The following is a 13,242-nucleotide window of genomic DNA, read 5'->3' as shown; positions in this document are numbered from 1 at the left end:
AAGTCTTGTTCCAGTATTGACTTGCATGGTCGTAGGTGTGTTATTAATTTTCACTAATACGTCTTATGTTTTGTTTAATATAATATACCCATATCCATATTATTAATGTCTAGCCTTAGTAATTGTATTCTTTCATCTCGCCTTTTGTTTGATTCTAATCTACTATTTTTTCTATGTTTATTGTACTTATGTTGTTCGAATTACGAGCTTGATTCTGGCTTAAGGATCATCTTGTTACTACTATTACTAAATTTTTTCTATTGTTCTGTTGTTGATTGGCGTGTGGTCTGTTGTACTTGCAGAAACCTTGACCAACAGCATGTCAATGTTGAATCTACTGTTATTTGTCGAATATTTTTGTTTATGTTGTATTTAAAGTGATTATTATTGTTATAACTATTATACCCTTCATTATATCTTGACAATTTTTGATTATTGTTGTTTTGAAATCTGGAAATTTGGTTGTTGTAACGATTGACGTAGGGAGGACTAGGTTTCCATGGCTGCTGTCAATAATAACCGTCATAGCGTACCAACGCGTGTTGCTTGCATACCACGCTTTTCTGATATTCTTATTTTCTATGTGTCTTGTGCTTATCGTTGTGTGTATCTCCTCTATCCTAGATATTTTCCTCACTAAACTCTAGTTCGTTTACACTTTGATTATCTCTAAGTCCTCATCAACTCTCATATTATCTTTCAAACTTAATCAACGCCGTCTCTTGATATTGTGATAATTTTTAATTTTTCAATGACTATGCCGTGGCCCAAAAGTTGTTGCATTCCCTACAACTGACAAACACGAGACACCCAATTTGAATAGGTTCCTATCTTCTTTTGAGATGCCGCTTAAATTCGGCAATCTTGGCGCTTCACGTCTTAGTGGGATAGAGTGATCTATATTTCCTTAATAAGCCGTGGGGTCATAGAACTCAGCTTCTATGCATACGGCTTCGACCAGGTATTGGTCGTTAGATTTCTCGGCATCAGAATTTCTATCAGTCTAAGCCTTAACATTGCTAGGGTAATAGGGATTTGAGTCATAAATAGGCCGTTAACTAATATTAGCGTTGTATTCCATATTATCAAATCAACTGAAGATTCAACCCGACCCTCTTCGATTTTTTTTAAAATTTGTATGATGGTAGTATATACACTAACTAGCAATAATATAAAATTTTAATTCTCAACTCAGCTTATTTCATGAGATATGGCCATCTTTAGAAACGCGAAAAGTTCAAAATACACCATATTTAATTTTAAATATCTCAAAAAGTAATTAAGCTAAAGGTATAATTTAAACTTTATTAAATAACTCTAGAATAGCCCTTTAATATGATATAAAATTTATTATATTAAAAATAATTTTATTACCAAAAACCGGAAATAAAAAACCGGAAATGGTTATAAAATAAAAATTGCCCTTTTTTTTTCTTTCAAAATTTTTCAACAAATAGACATTATATATCTTAATATTTGTACAAATTCTTAGATTGGGACCAATACTGGGCCAATAGTTATTACGCTTTAAATATAAATAGTATGGCTTAAATTCTATATTATACGAAATGAGTAATTATTTTTTTAACAAAAGTGATAATATTTGTGAATAATAGTATTAAAACTGAAATCCGAACCCCATCTTAAGATTTATATTCGCCCCCCCCCCCAAAAAAAAAAAAATTCTACTTAAATTCGAGATTTTTGACCTGGCAATTCTATGAGTGAATTATGTAGATATTTTCTTTGCCGGATAATTATCTTTGTGATCGTCAGAAATATATTTTCATAAAGATTATTTTCTACTTATAGTTAATTATCATAAAAATCAAATTCAATTCCAACAGCAACAGCCGTCATTTTTATTGATTAATTTTATAAAGCCATTTTTCTAAGAAAATTAAATTATCGGTATTCATTATGCATTTATTTTTAATTTAAAATAATTATATAAAATTAATAGTTATCTTTTATTCCTTACCAAAAAAATTTAAATGTCTAGAAAAGTTATTTCTATTCAAAGTGCTGTAATCCCTTTAGAATAAAATCTCATTCAGTACGTTACGATCTTAGAAATGTTTTACAATGGATGATAGAAGTGAATTCTAGCTTATCAATTAATCAAAAAATTTGTAGCTCTTGCCGGAAAAAATTAAAAAAATATTCAACAAATCTGATCTCACCTTTTACTTCTACGATCCCGATCACATTACCTTCTATTTCTAACTTACCTTCTACCTCAACTATTAATGAAACATTTAGCGATTCTGAACATGATCAACCATGCAATAATCCCGACTCTTATACAGATTTTAATACTTCAATTTCAACTTTTAATGAAACTTTGCCATTTTTAGGGGAGACACCTATTAAAAAGAAAAGGTTAAATGAAAAAAAATATCCTGTAAATAAATTTTTGAAAATTCAGGGAAAAATCAAAAAAGTTTTTAAAATAAATCTAGAGGATCAAGCAAAAAAAGATGAATTGAAATCATAAATCAACTGAAAGAAAAATTTGCTACAAGTTCTCGCAATGAAAAAATACAAATTTTAACAGTTTTACCAAAATCTTGGACTCTTGATAAAATTGAAAAGGAATTTTCAACCACAAATTTTATGGCCCGGACAGCTAAACAATTAGTTGAAGAAAAGGGTGTTTTGTCAAACCAATATCATAAAACCAAATAGAATAATTTCGGATGACATTGCAAATAAAGTAATAGAATTTTATAATTCTGACGAAAACAGCAGACTTATGCCTTTATATCAATGAAAGTTAATGGAAAAAGGAACCAAGTACAAAAGAGATTAGTTTTGTGTAATATAAAATAATTATTTACCAATTTTAAAGAAATAAACAGTAATATAAAGATAGGTTTCAGCAAGTTTGCTATCATGAGACCAAAAAAACTGTATTTTAGCAGGCAGGTCTGGAACGCATACAATGTGCATCTGTACAATTCATCAAAATTTTAAATTAATTATAATTGGGGGTAAATTAAATCAGAACTGCAAACCAGCATAACTATCCATTTCCTCCCTTAAAAGATTATAAACATTACATTGCACAAAGTCTATGCAATCCAGCCCAACCTTGCTGTTACTTAAAGAAATGCCAAATGTGTCCCGGCACTTTGGAACTTAAAGAAAGATTACATTTATTGTTTGATAATAATGCCATAGATTATATAACATTTAAACAATGGTTGGCGGCAGACCGTACTACCCTCGAAACGTTAACTAAGTCCGCCAGCGAATTTGTGGAGTATTTGATTGAAAAATTAAATATTTTTATTCCTCATGCATTTATTTCTTCGGAACAATCTTCATTTTTTAAGTCATTAAAATCGAATTTTAAGGATGGGGAATATCTAATAATATCCGATTTTGCAGAGAACTACGCTTTTGTAGTTCATGATCACGCTCAAGGTTTCCATTGGACTAATAATCAGGCAACACTTCATCCATTTATGATTTATTACTGCGAAAGCGGTACTATCAAACATATAAGTTACGTAGTTATATCAGATTGTCTTAAACACAATACTTGTTCCTTTTATTTATTTCAAACAAATTTAATTCAATTCTTGAAAGCAAGATTTGATAAGATTTCAATAATTTATTATTTTTCTGATGGAGCCGTTATCCAGTATAAGAACAAAAAAAACTTTGTAAATCTCTACAACCATTATAATGATTTTGGGATCAAGGCAGAATGACATTTTTTTGCAACTGCACATGGCAAAACTCCTTGCGATAGTTTAGGGGGAATTACAAAGAGGTTGGCTGCTAGAGCAAGCCTGCAACGTCCTTATGAAAATCATATATTAACTCCTATGGATTTATATAATTATGCGAGAATTAATATCCCGGGTATTAATTATACATTTGTCAGCAACGTTGAATATTTAAGAATGGAAACCAATCTCGAAAATAGATTTTTAACGAATTCCCGGGACACAAAAATATCATTCATTTATTCCAATGGAAGGAAAAATGAAAGTCAAACGTTATTCCAATTCATTAAATAATTTAATGTATGATATTATTTAATTTAATATGTTTATAAGAATATTAATTTCCCATTTGATATTCATGTAATATAAATACTTAGCTAAATAAAGTTATAAATATTTTTACAATTATTTTCTCTCTAAAATAAAATCGCTAAACTTATATGTTAAATATGACATAATGTCTACTAGTGGGCTCACAGCCCGAAACATTTATAAAAAAAATATAATCGGCCCGATCATAAAGGAATTTTCTTTTTTGTTTCGTAAATTACTATAGATTTGGTATAATTTAGGATTTAAGCCATACTATTTATATTTAAAGCGTAATAACTATTGGCCCAGTAATGGTCCCAAGCTAAAATTTTGTATAAATATTAAGAGGTATAATGTCTACTTGTAAAAAAAATTTTAAAGAAAAAAAAAGAGCAATTTATATTTTATAGCTATTTCCGGTTTTCTATTTCGGGTTTGTGGTAATAGATTTTTTATTAATAAAATAATTTTTATATCATATTAAAGGGCTATTCTAGAGCTATTTAATAAAATTTAAATCATGCCTTCAGCTTAATTACTTTTTGAGATATTTAAAATTAAATATACTGTATTTTGGAATTTTCGCGTTTCTAAAGATGGCCATATCTCATGAAGTAAGCCGATTTGAAAAGTAAAATTTTGCATTTTTATTAGTTAGTGTATATACTACCAACATACAAATTTTTAAAAAAATCGAAGGGGGTCGGGTTGAGAATCGACTTTTTTTGGTTGATTTAATATGGAATACAACATTAGCTTTTGTATCCATCTTTGTTTATTCATGTATAATATTGTGTTACCGTATGAATACAATGAACTTAATATATTAAAATTAATATTTGGTTATCGTAAATATTTATTGGTGAGTGTATTTGTTAGCTTAAACGGTTATGATCCTGTTATTACCATATATAACTAATCTACTGTTTATTTTACCTTTAAGATGGTGTATCTCCTCCTCGTCGTAGAAACCCACGTTTATCTTTTGGCCACCATGGTATATATAGAAGTAGTAGCTCCATAAGATATCGTCAAGTATAATTCCATTGAGTAATAGAAAAATATTATCAGTCGTATTTATTTCTAATACATTAAGTTATATATTTTTAATCTCAAAATTTTGAAGAATTTATATTAAAAGTTAAATTGAAATAAATTTGCAAAAATAAAAGGTTAGTCACGGCATAAGTTATATATATTGTGTATATGATTTGTTTTAAAACATTTCTATATATTTTATGTGACAACTTTCTTATGAAATAGTTTGACTTGCCTAATTATTATAAAAAATAAAAATAACAATTTGACTTGTAAAATCGATATAAGTTAGAATAAAAAAAACAAAATAAATAATAGTTAATATAAAGTAGAATAAAATATAAGTTAAATATATAAGATTTTTATTTAATTTGCAGTTATCGTTCTTATGTTAAATCCAATAATAAAACATTGTAGCTTAGCTCTTGTGTTGTTCCTTGTATATATTGAAATTTCCCATTTTAAGAATTAGAACCCAAATTTGTAGTAATATAGAAATATATTGTAATATACCATTCATAGATTATGAATTATCATATTCGTCTATTAGATAGGGTTATAATGATTATATATATATGATAACTAAAGATTGGCGATCATGCATAAAAAAACGTCCTCACATCGAAATTAGCTGTAGCGCCATTTTGTAGCTTGTACTTTGATCATGGGAGGGCCTCCTTTGATCGTAAGATTTTAATCGTAAAATGGTCCATTTGGACTTTTTTTGGTCAAAATGGACCATTGTTTCATTCATATGATATGATATGCACGTTATTGTTCTATTATGCACATAATTATTCTATTATGCATTTATTTAATATATTAGATAATATGCTGAACTTTATAAATATGATTACTTAAGATTAAATTTAATGATTAAGAATATTTCTTATGAATAACTTATGCTATTTCTTAGTATAAAAAATTCTCTTATGCTATTTCTTAATATAACTTATAAATAAAATTAATTGATAATTGAGTCATAGGATTTTATTTTATTATAAATTTGTATTGTCTGTGTTATAATTATACGTTAATTTTATATAATAGGAGGCTCTATAAGCAAATATAAATTTGTATATTACAAGAATTCACTTATGCAATTTCTTAATATAACTTATAAATAAAATTAATTGATAATTGAGGTATAGGATTTTATTTTATTATAAATTTATATTCTGTGTTATAATTATACATTAATTTGTTATAATAGGAATAGGAGGCTCTATAAGCAAATATAAATTTGTCTATTAAAAGAATTCACTTATGCAATTTTTTAATATAATAACTTATAAATAAAATTAATTGGGTTTTATCCATGTATAAAAAAATCTATTCATAGGAAGATTATTTATTGTTGCAAATATATGGCAACTGAGTACCACATCATTTATATCTTCGAGATTTAGTAGAGGTAGTATACACATTCTTCTTACAATAGTTCTAACTATAGGATTCTTATTATAGAGAGATTTCAACAAATCATGCTTCTCACATATCTCTTTGATCATGATAAAAAGTTTAATATAATGTTGATTTTCTTTTGTTTGACAAAACGGCATATATGTCAACCAACATATGTTCTTTATAATAAACATGAACTGAATAAAGCTGCTGGTAAATATTTGGTGCTATAAAAAAATGTGCCATCCATGTACACTGTATCTGATTCAGTCCGAGTATATCCTTACGTTTATTAGATTTGATATATTTGATTGGGTTGTCTATAAAATATTTTTTTAAAAATAAAATAAAATGTAATATAATATATCATACTTTGCAATGATTCATTTCTTCATTTAACAAATAGTCTTATATTATCTATTAAGCATAATGTTTTTAAATGATTTTAATTTACAACGGTTAAATAGACCAATCAGAAAAAAATGGACCAAATTTACGATCAAATGACTTTACGATCATAGTTAGGCAAATCCAGGGACCCCTACAACGGGAGAGGGTACTTTTTTTTAAAATATGATCATGTGATTTCTGGTTTATAAATGTAATAATAAGACCCCCCCCCACCACTTAATATTTAATTTAATATATTGACGGAAATTTTGGTCGATGTTTAGTAAATTTTATTTAATATCTCGTAACCAAGCCTTCTGGGGGAACAGGCAACAAGAAGGCAATATGATGGCCCTTATTAAGCTTATTGCAGATTCTGAACCTATACTAAAAATGTATATACAGCAAAATGAAGAAAGAAAAAAGGATAAAAAAAAATAAGGGATTAAAAACGAAATTATATTCAAACCTATTATCATAAACATAAGCATTCTCATTGAAACCATGAAAAATATGGTTATAAAAAAAATTCAAAATGAGATTACATTTAACATGTGCTTTTCAATCATAGTTGATGGCACATACGATGTTTCTAAATCAGAAGCAATAGCTTTGATTGTAAGATATGTTGAAAAGTGAGACGCCGAAGCCTGTTGAAAGACTGATTGACATATATTGTACGGGAAATACCACAGGCCTCGATATAAAGCATAATATAATATCCAAACTTGGCTCGATAAATTTACCCCTTGAATATCTAATTGGGCAAAATTATGATGGAGCCTCAAACATGAGTGGAAGAATCAATGGTGTGCAAGCCTTGATTAGAGCAGAAGCGCCAAAGGCAGCTTTTATTTGGTGTTATTGTCATCGATTAAATTTAATCGTTGTTCAATTATGCCAATCAATTAAAAAACTTCGAAATGTTCTAGGAATACTAGATGAGATTTATGTCTATTTAATGGTGTAAAAAGATATGAGGTACTCAAAAAAATTCAGTGTAATGATCTGAAAAAATCGCAACGATTTCTACGCTTCAAGAATACCACTCGGTAATAGTTCCTTATTTATTTAAATTTTAAACGTTTTTTTTATTTAGAAGCTGGCTATCGTCATATAAAGCTATTGTAAATTTTTTTCAACTTTATGATGCCTTGAGGGCAGCTTTAACAAATTTAAAGGATTCTGAAGATCCTGCCACTTCCACATGGCTAGTGCTATAGTCTTTAGAATAGAAAAATTTGATTTTATCTTATCACTTTGTGTTTTGGATAAAATATTGTTGATAACAAGTTTGGCTTGTACAAAATTGCAAACCATTTTGAAGGATATAGGGTATGCACAGTGGCGTAGCTACGGGGGTGGTTTTCGGGTTTGGACCCCTCCCAAAGCAATTTTTTTTTAGATTATACGTTCAAAAGACTTAAAAGTGACTTTGTATCAAATAAATACCATTAATATTTATATTTTTCTGGTTTTGATGTTTGTGGAAGGATATTATATTACTATTGAAATTAATCTGGATAGTATTATTATAAAGTCATTGAGAATAATCTACTAAATTATAATAACATATTATTCATGCATTTAAAAAAAATAATTATATATTGTCGAAGATGTGATTATGATTTTTAAGATAAACCCGGCCGAAGGTCCGTTAAAGGGGGTCTGGGGGCAAGCCCTCATGATTTTATATGTATGGACCCCCTATAAGGAAAATTCCTAGCTACGCCACTGGGTATGCAATAAATCAAATTCAATTGGCAAAAGATTGCTTGATTAATTTGAGAAGTATAATATAAATTATTGTCTTATTTATTTTTTAATCTAATAGATAATAACACTGAATTTTTGGATGTTTTTTCAAAGGCGCAAGATTTTATGAAGGAGAGAAATCTACCTTTTGATTTTGAAATTCTAGACTTCAAACATTACAATCCAAAAAGGAGAGGTATATATATACTTTCATCATTAAATATAGAAATATTTGTGTTTTATGCTGCACTCGATTTAATTATTATGCAGTTTAACGAAAGATTTAATGATGATTCAATAAAATTTTTACATATGCTGCACTCGATTTAATTATTATGCAGTTTAACGAAAGATTTAATGATGATTCAATGAAATTTTTACATCAAACATCATTTTTTACGCAAAAGGGAATGGCAGAAAAATCAATTATTAAAGAAGATATCGAGGATATCTGTGAATTTTACAATTTAAATTCAAGTCAAATTTTCGAAGAAATGTTGAAGTTTAGAAATGTTTATAAGATGGCCAAAATAGGGAATGTAATTATTACTCATGACCTAGAGGATCAAGAATCTAAAGATTTGTCAGATTCTGAGAATTGTAAATTTATTTAATTAAAATATTTTTACCAATACATTATTTAGCTTCTTCTGATGATGATGATAATTCAGGGACTTACGATTCAGATTAGAAAAACTATTCATTTATTTTACCTTATCGTTTACTTTTAAATTTTTCTGCTTTCCCTAATTTAAGAATTTTATATAAATATTTATTAACCATTCCCACAACCTCATGTACTGCCGAAAGAGTCATGAGTAAAATTAAATTAATTAAAACAAGACTGCGCAGTACCATGAAAGATTCTTTTCTCAATAATTTAACCATATTATCAATGGAAAATTTTTTATTTAAACAATTAAATACTGATGAAATTATAAATTCTTTCGCTTTCTCTTCCCCTAATTTATCTAAATACCCGTTACTGGTTAACGGTGCATATATGCACCACCTCCTATATACCTTATTTTAACATAGTAGTTTTTATTTTAAAAAATAGTAAAAAAGATTTTTATATAGTTCAGACATTGTACTTCAAAACTGGAAAAGAAAAATATGAAAAAAATATTTTTTTATGTCCCTAAGAAACCCTCAAACTTTGCGAATTTATGAGGTCTAAAATGCAAAATTTTCTAAGTGATCTCAACAAGCATATTATAAAATTATTTCGATGAAAACTAGTGTGTATATATTCTTTATAGATATATTAATATTTATCAATCATTTTTGAATTTTTAAATAATTAAAATTTTAATAGGAACCACATAAAGTTGACTGGTGCATATATGCACCGTTAACCATCTAGCAGTATAAATTATTTAAAAAAATTCAAACAAATGAAATTTAACATAATAAATTATAATTTTTTATATTATACTTAAAACCACTACCGTCACTAAGGGTGGGGGGAGGAGGGGTGGGTGGCTTGAGCCCCCTAGGAATTTTTTTTTAAAAATTTTATACCCAAAAAAAAGACCTTTTGAAAATAATTAAAAAAAATTTTTTAGCCCCCTGAGATTAAATCGAATAATATATTGTTCCTATTATAATTTTTAATCCCGATCAAATTATATGAAATTATTAGGTTCATAAATATTCAAAAGTTTAAAATTATTTTTAGCCTCTTCCTTTCTGAAGATTTTATTTTATTTATATAAAATATTATGCACCTGTTTTGTCAATTCAATCAAAATTATCAAAATAATAGATGACTAATAAAAAAATCAAGATTCTACGAAAATAATTTGTCTAGATATTTAATTTTTAATAAATTTTTTTAATGAAACGTTTTCTAACAATTGAACAAGCACTTGCTCAACTTTTTGAAGAGGAACCAATTGAAGAAAGAGATATGGTAATAATTCCGCCAAACCCCTCTGCAGTTAGTGATGAAGAAGATTTCGATGAAAATGACTTAACAAATGTCGGAGTTTTGCCTTCAGATACAGCTGGAGAATCGGAGATTCATAATTCAGTTGATGACGACCTTCCAGAACCATATTCTAAAAGAAGCTATTCTCGAATTTCTCACAATTTAAAATGGAGAAAAACGGATGCAATATATTCTTCAAGCCCTTTCAATGGAGAAAAGGAAGATGTAATAAAACTTGAAAATGATTTACATGGTAAAAGTCCATCAGATATATTTTCTTTAATTTTCGACGAAGACTTATATTCCCTAATTGTAGAACAAATTAATATTTATGCTAAACAAATGAATAGACCTAACATATGCATAACCATCCAAGATATTCAGAGATTTATTGGAATTCTATTATCTACTGGATATCATTCTCTCCCACAAGAAAGAATCTACTGGTCTAATGATAGCGATATTTCTATTCCAATAATCCGGGATACAATGACCCAATTACAATTTCGAAATTTGAAATATAATATCCATTTGGCAGACAATACTAAAATAGATATACATGATAGATTTTATAAAGTTAGGCCTTACATTAATATATTGAATAATAAATTTCAGCAATTCGGAATTTTCAAACATCATTTATCAATAGATGAACAGATGATACCATATTGAGGAAGACATTCTTGCAAAATGTTCATAAAAGGAAAACCAATTAGATTCGGATACAAGTCTTGGATATTGGCTTCTTCCGACGGTTACGTATTCTCATTTGATATATATCAAGGAAAAAGCGAAAATAAATATGAATATGGATTAGGTGGAAATGTAATCATAAAATTATTAAAGGCATTGCAAAAACCAAATTATCATAAAATATATTTTGATAATTTCTTTACATCATTTAAACTCTTGTCATACTTAAAACAAATGGGATATTTTGCAACTGGAACTGTGAGGGACAATAGAATAGAGCATTGCCCAGTTGAATCTATAAAGGTTGTAGCAAAAAAAGAAAGAGGATATTATGATTATAGGTTTGAAAAATTAAACGAAATATTTGTAGTTCGTTGGAATGATAACTCGGTGGTGACCGTTGCATCGACATGCTGCACTATCTCTTTGCTTTCTAATGTTTCAAGGTATTCTAAGAAAATATCTTCTAAAATAAAAATTCCTCAGCCAAATATGGTAACTGCTTATAACAAACACATGGGTGGAGTTGATCTATGTGATAATCTAATATGTACATATAGAATAAAAATAAGAGGAAAAAAATGGTGGTGGCCAATATTCACTAATTTTATTGATGTAGCTTTGGTAAATTCATGGAAAATCTGGAAATTCGTGAATCGAGATGACAAGAGTTTGCTTGCATTTAGACGAGAAGTTACTAACTACCTCCTTCGAACGCCAGTAAAAATTGAAAAAAATTCAAGTACAGGTCACGCCAGCCAGTTTGCATTACAGTGTGAAAACCCTATTGATTCACCTGGACATTATTTATCCAAAATTATAGATGGAAAAAGACGAAGATGCAGATATTGCCATACGCACTCAAGATATATGTGCCAAACATGTCAAATCGCACTCCATATTAAATGTTTCAAGGATTTTCATATTATATAAACATTTTCTCGTTTTTATTATAAATTACAAAAAAAGAATAAAGATATTTGTTGTTTTTTGATCTTATAGTATTTTATATAATTTTTATCTTTTTTAACCTCTTAATGGTTAACGGTGCATATATGCACCAGGCTAGATTTTCTATTTAGGATTATTTTTTTGGCTGATTTTTTTAGAATATCATATTTGAGCATTAAACAATATAATTTGAAAAAATTGAGCATTTTTATCCACTAGAAAAATCTTGACCGAGACAATAAATAGGTTAAATATTGTATAATAAAAAAGTTTATTTACATCTTCTAGTATGTAATAAAATCTATATACTAATACATTTAATGAGTTTAAAAATAATATTTATAAAGTTATATTTTTTGCATTTTATTTATATTATATATTAAAAATTGATGCAATAAAAATTATTTTTGAAATTTATGGGTGTCATAATTATCATTTTTTGAGAGGGGGGGGGATACTTTTCAAGGGGGTACTTTTCATGGGGGTAATCTGCTTCATTCGCTTAAAAAGTGTAGGGGCCACTGGGCAAATCGATCAAATGCCTCAATAATAATAATATATTTTTAAAAATTTAACAATTTTATATTTATATCGCTATATCAAGAAGATAATAAATTTGTAACATATCAGTACATTATAATTGTTATTTAATAATTTAATTAAGTAAAATGAATCCTAACCTCAACTGATCTTCAATTAATTATATTGGTAATCTCTAAAATAAAAAAACTCAACATTTATTCGAACAGTACTACATCATATCATTATTTGCCACAATATCACTTATACAGAAATCACCAAAATTATATACATACAAAATATTCCATACTTCATTGGCGTACGCAGCGGGGGGGGGGGGGGGGAGGGCAAATCCCCCCACCCAAAGCCAAAAAATGCAGATGCCGGATTATATTTTTCAAAAATATTATTTGTTAATATTAATTTATATTTGTTAATATTTATTCCTATCTCATATATATATATATATATATTTAATTACATTTATTTATCACATTCATCTACTAAGTT

The 13,242-nt window shown here is 27.8% G+C and overlaps 2 protein-coding genes across 2 annotated transcripts; both read left to right on the top strand.

Moving 5' to 3' along the window:
* Positions 1–10,476: 10,476 nt before the first annotated feature.
* On the top strand, positions 10,477–11,241 carry LOC135924164 (piggyBac transposable element-derived protein 3-like). Its single transcript, XM_065459213.1, has one exon. It carries the CDS (start codon positions 10,477–10,479, stop codon positions 11,239–11,241), a length of 765 nt encoding a protein of 254 aa, XP_065315285.1.
* Positions 11,242–11,259: 18 nt separating this feature from the next.
* On the top strand, positions 11,260–12,195 carry LOC135924158 (piggyBac transposable element-derived protein 3-like). The gene has a single exon (XM_065459209.1). It carries the CDS (start codon positions 11,260–11,262, stop codon positions 12,193–12,195), a length of 936 nt encoding a protein of 311 aa, XP_065315281.1.
* Positions 12,196–13,242: the final 1,047 nt, after the last annotated feature.

Source organism: Gordionus sp. m RMFG-2023, chromosome 1 (assembly GCF_954871325.1).
Source record: "Gordionus sp. m RMFG-2023 chromosome 1, tfGorSpeb1-WG-v2, whole genome shotgun sequence".
NCBI lineage: Eukaryota > Metazoa > Nematomorpha > Gordioida > Chordodea > Parachordodidae > Gordionus > Gordionus sp. m RMFG-2023.
Note: the sequence above shows the minus strand (reverse complement) of the source record. Positions and strands in the feature narration are given on the sequence as shown.